This window comes from Trachypithecus francoisi, unplaced genomic scaffold (assembly GCF_009764315.1).
Source record: "Trachypithecus francoisi isolate TF-2019V2 unplaced genomic scaffold, Tfra_2.0 Lachesis_group6, whole genome shotgun sequence".
Lineage (NCBI taxonomy): Eukaryota > Metazoa > Chordata > Mammalia > Primates > Cercopithecidae > Trachypithecus > Trachypithecus francoisi.
Window position 1 is genome coordinate 1,051,907 of NW_022681471.1, and position 16,535 is coordinate 1,068,441.

At 50.3% G+C, this 16,535-nt stretch overlaps 1 protein-coding gene across 7 annotated transcripts; it reads left to right on the plus strand.

Moving 5' to 3' along the window:
- The first annotated feature begins 1,093 nt into the window (after nucleotides 1-1,093).
- On the plus strand, nucleotides 1,094-15,831 carry LOC117077389 (protein CXorf40A-like). Of its 7 annotated transcripts, XM_033201068.1 has the most exons (6): nucleotides 1,094-1,768; nucleotides 2,479-2,525; nucleotides 5,809-5,941; nucleotides 6,043-6,324; nucleotides 7,183-7,361; nucleotides 15,279-15,831. In XM_033201068.1, the coding sequence occupies exons 4-6, from the start codon at nucleotides 6,072-6,074 to the stop codon at nucleotides 15,285-15,287; spliced, it is 441 nt and encodes a 146-aa protein (XP_033056959.1). In that variant the 5' UTR covers nucleotides 1,094-1,768; nucleotides 2,479-2,525; nucleotides 5,809-5,941; nucleotides 6,043-6,071; the 3' UTR covers nucleotides 15,288-15,831. The 7 variants fall into 7 exon arrangements, with proteins under 7 accessions (XP_033056959.1, XP_033056955.1, XP_033056956.1 ...); XM_033201064.1 differs by lacking the exon at nucleotides 15,279-15,831 and having other exon boundaries at nucleotides 1,096-1,768; nucleotides 2,479-2,544; nucleotides 6,045-6,324; nucleotides 7,183-9,045; XM_033201065.1 differs by lacking the exon at nucleotides 15,279-15,831 and having other exon boundaries at nucleotides 1,096-1,768; nucleotides 7,183-9,045.
- The last annotated feature ends 704 nt before the right edge of the window (nucleotides 15,832-16,535 follow it).

Below are 16,535 nucleotides of genomic sequence, written 5' to 3' on the forward strand. Positions count from 1 at the left end.
TCCTCCAGTTCTTTCCCGCAGCCCCGCCCCATCTGCTCCCACAGCGCTTTGCACAACCCCGCCCTTCTCCTCCTCTGGGACCGCTGGGCTTTCCCTCAGCTCCACCCTGCAGCTTAGCTGTGCACCAGGCCCTCCCACAGAGCTTTCTCGTGATTCCACCCTACACCTCCCCAAGCCTCCTCTCCCCCAAGCTGGTTCTCAGGAGTCCGCGGGGTCCTCCCGCAGCTGCTCCTTGCTCAGTTCTCCCACTGCCCCTTCTCAGGCCACTGATTCCAAATCCCGGGTCCCAGACCCTCCCCAATGGTTTCTCTCAGCCCCGCCCCTCCCGCGTCTGCTCCAAGGCCCCGCCCCCAGCCCCTCCTCAGCGGTTTCTCTCAACCCCGCCCCTTCCCAGCCCCGCCCTGCTCCTCCAGCGGCTCCCTGCGGAGCCCCGCCCCCAGCCCCTCCCCAGTGGTTTCTCAGCCCAGTCCTGCCCCGAACCCCGCCCTGCTTCTCCCGCAGCTGCTTCTGAAGCCCCGCCCCGCCCCGAGCCCCTCCTCTCCCCAGCTCCTCCCCGCTTCTCCTGTTGCTGCTTCCAAAGCACCGCCCCCAGCCCCACCCCAGGGCTTTATCACGGCCCCGTCCCCAGCCCCACTTCGCCAGCTTCTGCTTCCAAAGCCCCGCCCCCAGCCCCCACCCAGTGGGTTCCTCTCGGCCCCGCTCCGCCCCCAGCCCGCTTCTCCCGGGACAGTTTCCAAAGCCCCGCCCCCAACCCGTCCCCAGAGGTTTCCATCCGCTCCGCCCCGCCCCACCCCCCCTGAGCCCCGCCTGCTTCTCCTGCACCAGCTTCAAAGCCCTGCCCCCAGCCCCTCCCAGCAATTTCTTTCAGCCCCACCTTCGTCCTCTCATCAGCCCCTCCTCCCCGCGCTCGTTATCAGGAGTCCGCGAGCTCCTACTGCAGCCTCTCCTCGCTCAGATCGCCCACAACCCGCCCCAGTGGTTTCCCTCAGTCCCGCCCGCCTCCCTCTAATCCCTGCCCCGCTCTCAACCACGCCCCAGCGGTTTTTCCCACTCCCACCCTTCCCCTCCCCAGCTCCGCCTTCCTCCTCTCAGCCCCGCGCCCCAGCCCCTCCCCAGTGGTTTCTCCCAGCTCCTCCCTGCTGGTCTTGCAGCTCTGGGCTTAAAACTCCTGCCTGGTGGCCTCGTCCCGCCCCTCCTCTTCCTCTTCCTCCCTCGGGTTCCTTTTCCTCCTTCCGGTTCTTGGTCCAGGCTGCCGGTTTGGAGCTCCCTTGGCCTTGGCCTGGTTGGCTGGTGCGCGTCAAGATCCGGTAAACTGAACAGCGTCTCTGGCGGGCCGTGCGTGCGTGCGTGATGACGTCAATGCGTGGCTTCGTGATACGTGGACTCCTAACGACTTGACGGTCTATAGGCGTGACTGAGTACGTGCCTCCTGCGTACGTGCGTGGTGTACGTACTTGCGTGTTACGTGCACACGTACGTTCTTTGCGAAAAGGATTATGGGAGCCGCTTGAAAGCGGAAGAGTTATGGACCGCTAGCACCTGTTACTGGCGCCCGATTTCCCGGAGTTAGCGGCAGCTACCTTGCAGCCCTGACAGGAGCCGGCTGCTCTCTCTTCTCACTGCGGTCACGTCTCCTCGCTGGCTCCACTGGCCTCGCTGGGTCGTGAGGAGGCGGAAGACCGTTCTTCCCTGTGGCCAAAAGCCAGAGTCGACTCTACGCCCACGACTCTCAGGATCCGGAGGCCGTGAGACTGGCCGCCGGTGAAAGGTACCAGGGCCCGTGGTGCCGGAGCCTGTGTGCTCAGCCCTCTTGCGGGCGGTGCCTGAGGGCTGGGGTTTTCCCTGGGTTTGGGGCAGGGAACCCGTGCGGGGCGCGCCCGAGGCACCCTTTCGTGTCCCCTGCTCTCGCCAGCGTCTCGGCCCGCCTCCTAAGCGCGTGTACCTGCGACGAGCGTCTGCAAGTGCTGCTCCACGCACAGCGACCCCACCTCGGCCCGGACTTCCCTGCCTCCCGCTTGGCCCTTGTGCTGTAAACTCGCCTGGAACTGAGGCCGGGCAGTGCACAGCTCTGTGGTCTATGGCCCCGTGCTCAGCATGACCTACCCAGAATTAAACAGTGGACAATGGGATTTAGGCCCCCCAAAGCCTCGCCCGGTGACAATGGGAGGGGAAGTGGCATTTTTCTCCCCTCGGATGGAGCGTGCTCAGCTGTAGGAATGTGACTCAACTTGCTGAAATGATTTTCTGCCCTGCGGGCTGATGCACCCTGTGACCCAGACAGGTGCGGAGGGTCCCACTGCTGTGATTAGCAGAACCAAATCGTGAATGAGGTGCACAGGTGTGTTACTCTTAGGACCGGCCCTCTCAGCTCATCTTGGTTTCCAATGCCTGCTGAGTAGAAGACCTTCCTAGGGCCATTAACCAGCTTTGCTGTCTTGCACTTAATGACCTTTCCTCTTTATCTTCCTTGTTGTGCAGGTAAAGAAGCTAAGTGGAAGAGGTTTTCTCCTCTGGCTGCAAAGCAGGTACTCTCTGCAGCACCAGGTAGGAGGGGACTCAACCCCTTCTTGCCTTTTCAGTTACATCAGTTCCCACTAGGGATTCCACACACACACACAGTTTGCATTTGTTCCGATTTTGTGGTGATGATGAGAAAAGGGTTGGCTAAGAAACTGGGCGGCAGAAAAGAGGCATTTACTGTAGCCATGTATCCCGATGGAAGTGGCCAGGCCTTGTGGGGGACATTCAGCCTCTGTCAGAAGTAATCCAGAACTTTGGGACCTGGTGATGTTTTGTCACCCATCAGGAGAATAATGAGGCTCAGGGGCCACAAGTGTGTGAGGAAATGGCGCCATGGATGGGTTGGTGGAGGATACACAGGTGAGTCTTTGTGGAAAGTCATTTGCTGGCAGATATCAGCATCTTAGGTGGGCATGCCAGGTGGCGAGGCATTCCTTCAGCATGTCTTCACACAGCGTTAGAGGTAATGTCATTTCTAGTGGCAAAAGTGGGGAGCAGCTTGTAACTCTGCATCAGTGGAGGAATGGTCGGGCAAATTATGAGACGGCCAACAGTGGGATATCACACAGGCAGTGTAAAACAAGGTAGATGAAGATTGTCAGGTGGAAAGAATGGACTTGATGTGCTGTCAAATGGAAAACTCATGCCCTATCCTGTGGAGATGTGTTGGGAACAGCAGTTTGCCAAGATGGCTGAAGCAAAGGACCATAAAGGGGCTGGCTTAAACAACAGACAATCATTGTTCTGGAGGATGGAAGTCTGAAATCAAAGTGTTGGCCAGGTTTGTTTGTTCTGTGGGCTATGAAAGACAATCTGGTCTGTCCCTATCTCTTAGCTGCAGGCGGCTAGCCGGCAATCTTTGGCACTCATTGGCTTGTAGAAGCATCTTCCTTATCTCTGCCTTCATCTTCTCATGGTGTTCTCCCTGTGTGCATGACTGTCTCTGAAATCCCCTTTTTCATAAGGACGCCAGCCACACTGGATGTGGGTCCACCCTAATGGCTTCAGTCTCACTTGATTGCCTCTGTAATGACTCTGTCTTTATATATAAGGCCACATTTTGAGGTTTAGGACTTCAACATACGCATTTTAAGAGGACATAATGCAACCCATCAGAACTGACAAAGGCCCTGAGGTAGAAACAAGCTTGGCATGTTCCCTCAGGGGATGGAAGGCCTTTGTGGCTGCAGGGTGGTGAATGAAGAGGAGAGGAGAGGACATGGCTGGGGTGGGAAGGCAGATCAGGAGGGACCTTGAGTGCCCTGAGAGGAAGTGTGGATTCTGTTCTAGTTGGGGCAGGGAGCCCTTGAAAGCTTTCAGTAGAGGAGGGACATAATCTCATTGTCCCTGTACCAAGATCATTCTGATGGCAGTGTGGTCACAAGAGTTCAGAGGACAAGGGCTGAGGCAGGGGTGGGGGTGCTATCAGGAGACTTCTTCAGAAGGCAGGGGGTTTTAGGGGATTGGATTGGGATTGTGGCCATAGAGATTATGGAAAGGGATCAGATTCAGTGTCGGTTTTGGACACAGTGCCACGGGATGTGGGCCGCAGAGAGGGAGGGCAGAGAGCAGCTGGGTCTGGGGCAGGAACACTGCATAGCTGGTGATGCCACTCACAGTGGAAGGGAGGTAGACTTGGTGGTGGTGGTTGGGGTCCTGAGTATGTACAGGCCTGTCCACCTAAGGCTGAGTCTGAAGGGGCGTGGCCCTGCACCACGGGATTCAGAGCAGGCTATGAGTAATGTGGGGGTCCCGGAAGGAGTGTGCTCAGCCTGCTGGGGCTGCCGAGCATGGAATAAGATGAAGACAGGACTGGCATGAGGCCGGCCATGGGTGCTTGTGGGGATAGGTCAGTCAGTGGAGTGGGTGGGGGGGTGGGGAATAAAGGGAGAAAGGTGGGGGTGGGGGCAGAAGGTTCAGAGAGGAAGTAGAGACTGTGCATGTAGACAGCTTTTCTGAGGTCTCGGCTGTTCAGGGTTTAAGAGAAGGGAGGCAGAGCAGGAGGCGTGCGTGTGCTCAGAGTAGGGATGCTCAGCAAGCATAGATGGTGGCTGGTGGCACCCAGGGCCCGGAGTGAGCCAGAGGAGCAGGGTCCAGAGCACAGCAGGCAACCGGCTTGGCTGGGGCAGCTCACCCCAGAGGCGGGAGAAGAGCAGGAGATCTGGCGCTCAGAAGGCTGCACTGCAGATTGGGAAAGGAGTGACTACCAGGCAGCTTTGGTCCTGTCAGGGCTTTGTCTCATGAGGGTGGGTGTATTTTCTTAAAATCATAGAATGTATTAGAGGTCGAGTTTATGTGCTGAAAGGAAGGACAGAGAGATAGTAACCAGAATGGAGGGGGGCAGCTCAAGGGTGGAGTTCAGGGCCATGGGGCGGAGCCACAGGCCTGATGATGGTGACGACGGTGAGGGGCGAGGGGAGCCACTATTTGTGAGTGTTCTCTTAGGTGCCAAGTACTGGGCTGGGTGCTCTTCGTGCCTTGTCTCCCATCCTCACAGCCATGTGGAAACTGAGGCATCTCGAGAGTCTATGACTGGGCTGAGGTTCTGGCTTCAAGCCCAGGGCTCCTTCCGAGGCACAGGGCTGTCCTCCATGCAGGAGGAGGGGACCCTCTCCCAAGCCACACACGCAGGAGGCCAGGCAAGAGTTGTGGGAAGTCAGAGCCCGTGTGACCGTGGGCTGGTGCCTCATTCTCCTCAGCCATAGAGTAGGCCTCCCAGTACCACTGACCCTGCTGGGTCACTTGAAGATTCAATCTGATGATCTGAGGATCATGCCATCCCAGAGGCTGGCACGTGGAAGGCATGTGTGTGGGGGTGCCAGTTGTTCTGATTATCATTCTTCTTTTCTCCACTCAGATTGGGACAGGGGCATCTGCTGACAGTGGAGAGCAGTGGTGGGGGAAGGGGCTTGAGAAAGGTGGTACCCAGAGGGGTGGAGAGGAGATATCTGACTGAGGGCCATCTGAGGTCACAGTGCATCCTGAGAGCAGAGCTGAGATTGGGTATCAACGATGTGGGCTCAGCAGCCCTGGAGTAGGAGCTGGGAAGGTCAGTGCCTTGGTGGCGGCAGGGCCAGGGCACTGAGAGTATTGGCAGAGCACAGCAGGGGGAAAGGAAGAGAAGCAGAGCCTGGGACTGTCCCTCTGTGCTGGAAGACGGCTAACACCCGCCCCGACTCTCCACTCTGGCTAGGCTGAGGGGGCCCTCTGTCCTCTGTGTTGCCCTAGGGCTCAGTGACCTCTGTCATAGCACTGACCACATACTCTCCTGCCTGTGCCTTTCTCTAGCTGTCTCCGCCCTACTCCAGACCGCCCCAAAGACTCTGTGGGATGAACCTGAGTTAGCCAAATCCCAGCCCCTTCCCTTGGACCTGCCGTGGCTCGGGACATCAGTGACAGACAGAAGCAGCGGACCATCAGGGTCAGTGGGATTTAGGCCACCTGAGAGACACAGGGGTATGGTCAGGCCACTGCCCGTGAGCTTGGAGGGCTGGCATGTGATGCGCTTCTGTGCTTCCACAGGCCATAGGAGGCCCGCGGCGCTTGCGAAGATGAAATTTGGCTGCCTCTCCTTCCGGCAGCCTTATGCTGGCCTTGTCTTAAATGGAGTCAAGACTGTGGAGACGCGCTGGCGTCCCCTGCTGAGCAGCCAGCGGAACCGTACCATCGCCGTCCACATTGCTCACAGGGACTGGGATGACGATGCCTGGCAGGAGCTGCTGGTGGAGAGGCTGGGGATGACTCCTGCTCAGATTCAGGCTTTGCTCAGGAAAGGGGAAAAGTTTGGTCGAGGAGTGATAGCGGGTAAGTGACGATGTGCCAAATGTGCAGACAACACCTAGAGTTGCCACCCAAGATCTTGCTTGGGAGTTTGGGGACTTTTGTTGTCGTCTGAACTGATTGGCATGTATACCACTGTTTCCTTTGGCAGCACACCTTCAAAGGGACGGCAAGGGCCCTGGGCTGGGGGTTGGCAGGCCTAGCTTCCGTGAGCTCTGGTAAATCATTTCTCCACTCTGGGCCTCAGTTCCTGTTTCTGGTCTCAGTGAGAAACCAGGTCAGGTCCATGTGCATGTGGTGCTTGTGGTGTTTGGCTGTGTGTGTATGTGTGTGTGTGATACATGTGTGAGTGCACATGTGTGGCAGAGACCATGAAAAGCAGCCCAGCCCACCGAATGGGTCAGGTGGCCTCTAGAGTTGGGCTGCCTGCCTGGCTTCACGAGCCTGCCCCAGCCCCACCACTTGCGGCACCCTGGGCAAGTCCCCTAACCTTTAGGTGACTGAGGCCTGACAACAGCATCTGTCCCCTGGTGACCTGCTCAGGCATCACCTGTAGCTTCCCAGGCAGTGGCTGGTGCCCTTCCAATCTGCAACCGCTGCCCTCGGAAGTCTGGCTTGGACCTGCCTCTTACTTGTGTGGCTTCATCGAGGACAAGGCCCTCTCCTCTGCCTTCTGGAGCCCTCCCCCGCCTCTCCCAGCATTTCCTGAATCGGGTTTGGCTCGTTATCAAAGCAATGGAAGAAGGACTTGACTCCCTTCTTGTCATTTTGCTGATGCCACCTTACTCTCTGATTGTGACTTGGAGTAACCGTGTTGTCACATGGGCAGGCCTTGGGCTATGGAAGTGAAAGGCTTTCATGTGTATCTCTCTTTGTGTACAGGACTCATTGACATTGGGGAAACTTTGCAATGCCCCGAAGACTTAACTCCCGATGAGGTTACGGAACTAGAGAATCAGGCTGTACTGACCAACCTGAAGCAGAAGTACCTGACTGTGATTTCAAACCCCAGGTGGTTACTGGAGCCCATACCTAGGAAAGCAGGCAAAGATGTATTCCAGGTAGACATCCCAGAGCACCTGATCCCTTTGGGGCATGAAGTGTGACAAGTGTGGGCTCCTAAGAGGAATGTTCCAGAGAAACCAGCTAAATCATGACACCTTTAATTCGCCATCATGACGCAGACCTATATACATTAGGTTAAATCTGAATTTCCACTGCTTTGGAGAGTCCCACCCACTAAGCACTGTGCATGTAAACAGGTTTCTTTATTCAGATGAGGGAAGTAGGGGGAGGGGCTTTCCTTGTGTGATGCCTCCTTAAACATAGGCAATGTCTCAAGTACTTTGACCGTTGAGTAGAAGGAAAAGCTGCCAGTAAATGTCTCAGTATTGCTGCTAATTTTGGTCCTGCTAGTTTCTGGATTGTGTAAATAAATGTGTTGTAGATGACTGGTTAGTGTTTGAGGCTCCATTCTATTGAGACATCAGGTGGGAGAGGTTCCCCAGAGAAACTCCAACCAGCCTACACACTGGGAGGAATGTGCACTGGGGTGGAGCCACAGAAGTTCACTCCGCTTGCACTGGGGAGGAGCCTGGCCCCTCCTCTTCCTGGATGGAATCTTGGATTCAATCCGTGAGGCAGGAAGTGCACCAGCAGGGACCCTGGCTCTGTGGAGGGTCCCTGTTTCCCCTCTTTTCCTTTTTCACTCAATAAAACCCTGCCTCACCCTTCAAATCGTCTGTGAGCCTAAATTTTTGTGGCCGTGTGATAAGTACCCCATCTTTAGGTGAACTAAGGAAAAGTCCTGCAACATGTTTGGTGTGCAACGTTGATGCTCAAAACCTCTCACTGTTGTGCATCTAAGCATTTTCATCCTCGGATTTCTGAGCTTGCGGGAAACCATGCCCCCACTCCTGTTGCTCCCAGGCATTGGGAAGGTCGGCCTTGGTCTTCATGGCCTTTTCCCTTTTGGAGGGGGATGGACCAGCTAGCAGTGGCTCCCCACCACCCTCCCCTGCCTGCCAGGGCCGGGACACATGGCTCAAGGCTCCCTGGGTGGCTGACTGGCAGTCCATGTCACGCGCTGCTGGATCCTTCTTCCCAAGCCAAGGGGTTTAACTCTGTTGGACAGTAATTAAGCTTTTCTCCTGGTGGAGGAACCGGTTGCATAAGAATAAGAGGTTCTTCCCGGCATTTTTAAGCTTTTTTTTTCCTCTTCTCCACCCTTTGAGCAGTTAGCTTTTAGAGGTCTGCCCTGCTACCTTTAGAAGATGTTTTACTAGGCTAGAAATAAGGATCCCTGTTTATATTCTCTGTAAAGCTTTCATTGTGAAAAAGGATGTGTTAAATCGTAGACAGTCTGCTGTGCTTTGCTTGCCTTTATGGTTTGTAGCAAACTTCCTTGCAACCCTCAGTCTTGTCTTGTTTTACATCCTGGGGGGCATGGCTTGTAACTCAGGGGGCAAGGCTTTGTTTAGCAACCCTGCCTTAGGGAATGAGTTCCTTTCTTTTTTGATATCTGCATGTTTTCCTAGCCCTGTCTCTTTAACTCCACCCAGGGACTGGGTTTTCTCCTGCCTGTCTGTGTAGGGGTGTGTGTGTGCGCGCGCGTGCGCGTGTGTGAGATAACTGTAAAAAGAGCTCTAATTTGGCCTAAAGAAAGACAAGTGCTTGGGTCAAATATTTTTTAAAGGGAAGATAAAAGCTGTGATACCTTTCAGTTCACATGGTTTTAATGTTTGAGAAATAAAAATAGCCTTAAAGATTATTGGTAAAATGCAGGTGTCATTAAAATGTAAATAGGTGAACTAAATTATGCAGGTTAGATGTAAGGTTTGCTAAATGTTTTAAGGTTGTAAACTACTTTTTTTTGTTTTGAGAACTGTCTGTCTTGCCTGCTTCACAATTCGTAGGGCCTGGAGATGTTTGGAACTAACCACACCCTTAATTAAGAAGGAACCTTGGTGGCACCTAGCACACAATTAAAACAAAAGGTTTTACATTAGAGTTAAAAATGGCTGGGAGTTACCATTATAACATGTAACTGAAACTACTGAAAAATAGATGTACATGGAAGATGTGTAAGAATAGTAAAATGTGTTTTTTAGTAAAAGGTTATAAGAAAGCATGGAAATGTAAATGTTTGCCTAGGGTTAAAGGATTGTTTTAAATTAGGTAAGATAAAGCTGAAGGTTCAAATAAGTGGAGGAAATACTATGGAAATTAATCTTGCAGAAGAGGTTCTCTATGTGAACATATTGACTAAATTCCAGAAAGGTATTACATTATATTCCTACCTCGTAGGTTTTTCTGTAAATTGATCATTGAAATAAAAACACAAGGTTTTCTTAAGGTGCTAATTTGCTCTTTGGCAAAATTTGTAAAGGATTTTAAAAGGTTTTTGCTTTAAAATTTCTGAGTCATCATTTTGGCAACATAAATAACATGGTAATTTGGAATTCTATTTCATAGCATCAAATACTTTAAACGTATTTAACAGCCTTTTCAAAATCAAACTTCTATTTCAAAATTGTCTTTCCTGACACTTGGCTTTTCGGATACTTCAGAGGGCCCCTGAAACATCCAGAAAAGAGGTCAACAGGATTATTTGACATGTTTAGTTAGGTACGTGGGATTGCCAAAATGATGTTCAGTCTTCTTTAGGTTATATTTTTATGAATAATGCTAATATATGTTCCAAGAATATATGGGATTTCTAAAATTATAATGTCTAAGTATATGCTGTCAATCATAATTAAGGTTATGTTATTGTAAACCACAGAGATAACCAAACTTCTTTGTCAGTTATGTTTCTAACTGTAATTATCCTGGACATTTTGCTGTTTACAGACAGTTGTTGTCTTATTTGAATCCTTTTCAAAAGATGGCTTATAATAAGCTATAGGACTTTGACAGGTGCTCTCAAATACAGGCTTCTGTCTGATAACTTTGGAGATTGTGACATTGGAATAAAGAAAAACGTACAGGACTCAAAAACAGCTGAAGTGTTCATGAACTGAAGCAAAACAAGAACTAAATGGACTGAACTCAGAAAGCTGAAGCAAACTTTTTGACTTTTGCTTGGAGTATTGTTGATCCTTGTTTTGCTTTCCAGAGTCAAAGAAACTTTGAACTATTTAAGGCATTTAATAATTAAGCAAGGTATACTCTGGTGAGCAAAATTTGGAGCATGTTTGTTTCTCTTTGTCTGGTTCCTGTAGAATTTGGAAACTATCTGTGAATATTGTTAACGTATGGCAATATAGTTGTTTGCATCAGTGCAGTAAGAATCCATTTTTCTTTTGCAACAGGATGCAATTGGAAAAACTCATAATTTTACCAAGGCTTTGACTGGAAGGGTATGCTTCACTTTAAGGAGTCAGTTTCGACTTGCAAAGCCAATAAAAGCCGAGTGGGGAAACTGGCCTCATACCCTTGCCTGTGCAGTCCCTGTACAGGATTCCCGACCTGTGGTCAGTAAAGAATGTCACGTTCTAACAGGTCCAGGAGCTCCAAGTTTATCTTGGGACTGTAAGAGGAGAGGATCACCCAACTCGCTGCTATTTGAGGATACAAACCCATGGCTGGGCTCAGCTTTAAAAGGTCTTATTAGGCCGGGCGCGGTGGCTCAAGCCTGTAATCCCAGCACTTTGGGAGGCTGAGACGGGCGGATCACGAGGTCAGGAGATCGAGACCATCCTGGCTAACACGGTGAAACCCCGTCTCTACTAAAAAAATACAAAAAACGAGCCGGGCGAGGTGGCGGGCGCCTGTAGTCCCAGCTACTCGGAGGCTGAGGCAGGAGAATGGCATAAACCCAGGAGGCGGAGCTTGCAGTGAGCTGAGAACCGGCCACTGCACTCCAGCCTGGGCGACAGAGGGAGACTCCGTCTCAAAAAAAAAATAAAAAGGTCTCAATTAAGATTCCTTATAGAACAGAGTTCTGTCAAAACCAATCCAAAAGGCCTGTGTAGAAATACTTATTCTTGCTATACTTTATGCAAATAATCAGGCCGAATATAAGACTGAAGTCTATTTTGCAAACCACTGAGCCCTATGATTTGTTTTTTTTTTAACAAAAAGTGAGGACTGAAGAGAGAGAAATTATGTTTTAAAACGTATATGTCATTCAATCCTAAACTCGGTTGTTTTTAGGTGTTCACCTACATTTTAGACTAAATCTGTTTTTTCCTGTGAACCAACCAGCAATCTCTGGCTGCAGCTCAGAAGGAACAAAAGGGATAGGTAATGCAAAACTCTGGATCAGTATCCTAGTTCTGAGGAGGTATCCTGCAAATCCTGCCAGAGGATGGAATAAATAGGTTGCCCATCTCTCAGAGGTCGCCTTTTGGGAAAGTGAGACCAGGGGAGCTAACGAAAGCAAGCACCATGCACCCAAACCCTACAGGCATAACTGTATCTACCAGTTGTCTGGGTGTATCACAGGACATCCGTTTCTCTCCCTCGGAGGAGGACTCAGTTCCAGAGCTTCACCTTAGCATTCGGCTTATAATAAGGAGTTCATGCAGTCCCCGCTGAGACATATTTTTGTCCCAAACTCAATTCCAAGCTTTGGGTCAAAGCCCTAGGAAGGAAAACTGGATCTGAGGAATCCAGAGGCAGATGATAATGGAATTTAAAAGGCACAGTACAGGTGAGCGTGGCTGATTCCTGCCAATTAAGCCAAGCTTCAAAGGCCATGTTAGCATCCATGGCATAAATGAGGTCTAAGGAATCCAAGGCGTATGTGGGTAAGAGTAGATGATTCCTATCCCGTAGGTCCCCTTGCTTCATGGGTGCAAGCCACCTTGGCACCCATGCAGCACCTGCCAAGGTTCCCAGGACTCTGGGAGGCAAGGATGGAAGAGGGAAAGACAACGCTCTTCCCTCTGTCCCTCATGTACCCTGGGTATCTGCTAGGAAAAGAAGGGAACCAAGGACACCTGCTCTCCTCTTCTAGATGAGTAGCCATTCATCTGCAGTCTGTACCCCTTTCGAATGTATCCTGAACTCCTGGGACTCCTTTGAAAAACACCTTTTTCCCTTTCTCCTCCTCTGTTCTCTGTTCATAGATAGGTACTTGTGTCTCCATACTATGGGACACTCCCCTTGGATGCATCCTCCAAACTGGAAAGAGTTAATTTCCTGAACCTTTAACTGGTTGGCTCAGGACTGGACTCAGGGGAAGGGAACCCAGAAGCCCAACATGTTGGCAAAAGGGTAAAGTATTTTTTCCCAGTCAAGCTTTTGGCTTCCCTCTCCCTGTGCAAACTGGTAAAAGGCCTCAGGATTTTTTAGCTGTCCTTAACACTCCCCTTGTTTCATTTTGATACATGTTTTCTAAAAACATGATTTGTCTCTGCTTGCCTTCAGGCCATCAGACTCCAAAGGGTCATGCAACTGGAGTCCCTGACGATGGCCCCTTTTGCTGGGAATGCTTAGATTGACTTCTGAAGGAGCTCTGACTGCCATTTTTCCAAAACAGGGGTCCCTTTCAGCAGGAAGCAGTTAAGATCAGACCTTGTCCTTATTCTTATTCTAATGGAAGCTAGATGGACTTTTTTAGAGGGAAGAATGAGACAGCCAGGTGGGAAGGGGTCCCTAGAGAAACTCCAACCAGCCTGTGCACTGGTAGGAGTATACACTGGGGTGGAGCCACAGAAGTTCATACCATTTGCCATGGGGAGGAGCCAGGCTCCTCCTGGGTAGAACCTGGGATTCAATCTATGAGGCGGGAAGCATACCAGCAAGAACTCTGGCTTTGGTGAGGGTCCGTGTTCCCCCTTTTTTTCCTTTTCACAGATAAAACCCTGCCTTACCCACCCTTCATCTGTGAGCCTAAATTTTTGTGGCCGTGTGATAAGGACCCCATCTTTAGCTGAACTAAGGAAAAGTCCTACAACACTGTGTTTTCCCCTGTATTTGTTCTGGTCAGAAGTCATCAAATGTGTGAATAACATCCAGGAAACATGGAAAGTGTGGGACCTGATAGTGAGCAGCCATTAAAGGACTAACTTATCCAGGATGAAGAGGGCCTCAGACTTAGAGCAGGTGTCTGTCCTTTCAGGTTACTCTCACTGTGTTGTGAAAGTGTCTGTTGGTTTCTGAAGCATGTGTGTTACCTGCATCACATAGCTACTTCCTATCCTAGCAATACATCCAAAATAAAGCTCTGGTAGAGTGAGGTTAACTTTGAAAACTGATTAGTGTTGTTTTATTTTTTAGTAATTTTTTTTCAGTAATTTCTTAGCAGTTTCTAGTGGTTATCTATGAAGATGATGGACTTTTTCCCCTAGACGTTAACTGCAGTGGCTTTCTCTTCTGAGCCAGGATGTTATAGTGGTCGTACATCCCTTGGCAGATGGGGTGGCCTGACTTTGAGATGGCCTCTGGAGGCCCCTGGATGCTAGGCTAGGGATGCTGAGCTGCTATTGATCAGGAAGTGATCAGACACTTCCTGGCAACACTGGAAGGAACCCATGAGGATAGAATCACCTGTTTGAAGATACAGGAATCATGTAAGATGATACTGCCAGAATCAGGAGCAAGGCTGTTCTGTCTCCTGACCAGCAGGCCAGACTCAGGGGACCAGATCTTCCTGGGCTTGGTCTCAACATTCCCTAGCAACATCCTCTGCTGAGTGTGTGAAAATGCTGCTCTCCAAATGAACGAGGACAGTGGGGACCACAGCCTGTCTTGGACAGGATTTCCAGCCTCCCCTGGCTTGTCCCAATGAGATGTGTATAGGATAGTAGGTTAGAAAGAGCACAGACTCGCAATTCTCATTTAAATTGTTTATTCTCATAGAATTTTGTTTTTCTTTGTTAGGACCAAAAATGTGTTTCTCACTAGAAAATGCCAACTTTTATCAGTCATCAGTGGCCTGTGAGTTCATGGACTTGGAAGATTGTCCCCAACGTATTCACAGAGTACACACTTGTAGTCTGAGGGGCCTTCCTCCTCCTCCTCATCAGGGGGCTCATTTGGAGACATGACCGAGATGGCAACCGACAGAATAGAGTAACGGGTATTGTACAAAGACATTACACAATCATAGTCTGGGTAAACCAAGGTACTAGGCACTTTCCCTGTGCTTTCCATCCCTGTGCACTTCCCCTGTGTAGTAGTCAAAGACGCAAATGTGACATCCTCAGAGGTGCCCTCCCCACTTGGGTCATTTGGCTCCTGAGGGGGCCCACTTCCCAGGGAATGCCCAGTGATACTGTTCATGGAACACATACCAGGGGACAAGAAGGACTGGTGTCACTGGGTCCCTGAATATTGTTGGCTTCTTTCATGGCATTATTGTGATGAAATCGGGGGGAGTGTCTTATAGGTACCAGCTTCTTTCTCTTTGGAGCTGGGACACGGCTTGCTGAGCAGTGTTTCTGAAGTCATCTTTAGTCTGGATATTCTCAAGTAGCCTGGACATGTCTCTCTGAAAATTGGAGTTGCGGTAGATCTGAAACAAAATGAAACATTTTAGTAATTCTGGGATAAATTGTTTATTCCTTTCCTCCCCTCCTCCCAAAATGATGGTCTTGTTTTACAATGGAGAAAAGAATGTTTTAAGTGGCGGCAAGTGTGGTTATGCTCTACAGCATGACCTGACTAAAGATAAACAATTCATAAGTCAAGGCAGTAATATATAGATAGCATGGATTTTGATATTAAACTGTAACCCCCTTAGAGGTAATATGCAGGTCCGCGTAATATGATGCTTACATTATGTCTAAGGGGGTTGTAGTTTAATTTCAAAATCCATACTTTTTAAGTTCTATACTTGTCATCTTTCAATAAACAATATTTCACATTTTAAAATGCTATCCTTGACACTTAAGCTCTTATAGTATATTCTTTATATTAGTGTCCTATGAAGATACGTTTGAGAAAGAGAGAAAAGGGATTACAGAAATGCTTTCTACTTTACCATCATTTTCTTGTTTCCTGGAGAGTTGCTTGGGCGTGTTTTGCAGAATCCATAGAGGTTCAGTTGGTGAATGAAACTCTTCAAGCTGTCTGTTTCGAAGATCCTCTCTGTACCTCTCCGTTGAAGAACTTCCCTCTGGAAGAGATCCTTCTCGATGATCACGGTGTCTCCATCATCGTTCCAGCTCACAGACTTGAATGTGTCTTCTTCCACCATCATCCAAAGCTTTCTTGGGAAGGAGAGCCTAAAAAGGTTGTGGTTGTCTTCCGTGTTGACCACGCATTGGTTTCGGTCTTCTGGTGGTGAGTTAACTTGGGAGCCTGGATCTTGGCTCACGGCGTGGTCCTCATGTCTGTATAAAACCTCACTGGAATCTGGATTTGGATCAGGTGAAGAACTAAATGGGTCCCCCCCACTGGTCGGCTCTCCACCAACAGACGGGGCCAGCTTGTCTTCGTATTCCTGTTCAGTGTTCTGACTCGCCATGGAGCTACACCAGAATCAGGAGCATTTTGTACCCTAGACCCTTATCACTGTCCTAGCAAGTCCAAAATGCCTTCAGTCAGAGTAGGCGTGCCCAATAAATACTGTCCACAAAATTCTAGAGTCTCGGTATTGGGGCAACCAGCGGCTTAACTCATCACCTGCCGTATTTGTCGCACGATGTCACAAAGGTGGCTCTCAGCCAGTCTGGAGAGGGAGCCCTGGCCAGGTGTTGGGGGAGTAGACAGGTGGCATGGCCTTCAGCTTCTCCTTTTTCTAAAAGTATAAACAGGCATGGTTCAAGTTCCCAGAAAAGTCTCCCATCTTCTGACAGTCACATTGTGTCATAGGGCCAGGCCCCAGATAAGCTGAGAAACCATGGCTCTATGGCCACTCCCAACCCTGAAGACAGGGGAGGTCTGTTGCTGGTCTCTCTGATTTGCTCAAGGGCCAGCCTCCAGTTAGCTCTAGCTTGGGTTTCCCCAAGACTACCTGAGTCAGCCTGGCACGGTGGCTCATGCCTGTAATCGCAGCACTTTGGGAGGCCAAGGTGGGCGGATCACGAAGTCAGGAGATGGAGACCATCCTGGCTAACACAGTGAAACCCTGTCTCTACTAAAAATACAAAAAAATTAGCTGGGCGTGGTGGCGGGAGCCTGTAGTCCCAGCTAGTCGGGAGGCTGAGGCAGGAGAATGGTGTGAACCTGGGAGGCGGAGCTTGCAGTGAGCTGAGATTGCACCACTGCACTCCAGCCTGGGCGACAGAGCAAGACTGTCGCACAAAAAAAAAAAAAAGACTGCCTGAGTCAGACGGGTCCCT

Bases quoted from the DNA above. Each gene is read 5' to 3' on its own strand.
- LOC117077389 (XM_033201062.1), top strand. The intron at 2,545-6,042 runs GTAGGAGGGGAC...GTGCTTCCACAG, and splicing joins GGTACTCTCTGCAGCACCAG to GCCATAGGAGGCCCGCGGCG. The intron at 6,325-7,182 runs GTAAGTGACGAT...CTTTGTGTACAG, and splicing joins TGGTCGAGGAGTGATAGCGG to GACTCATTGACATTGGGGAA.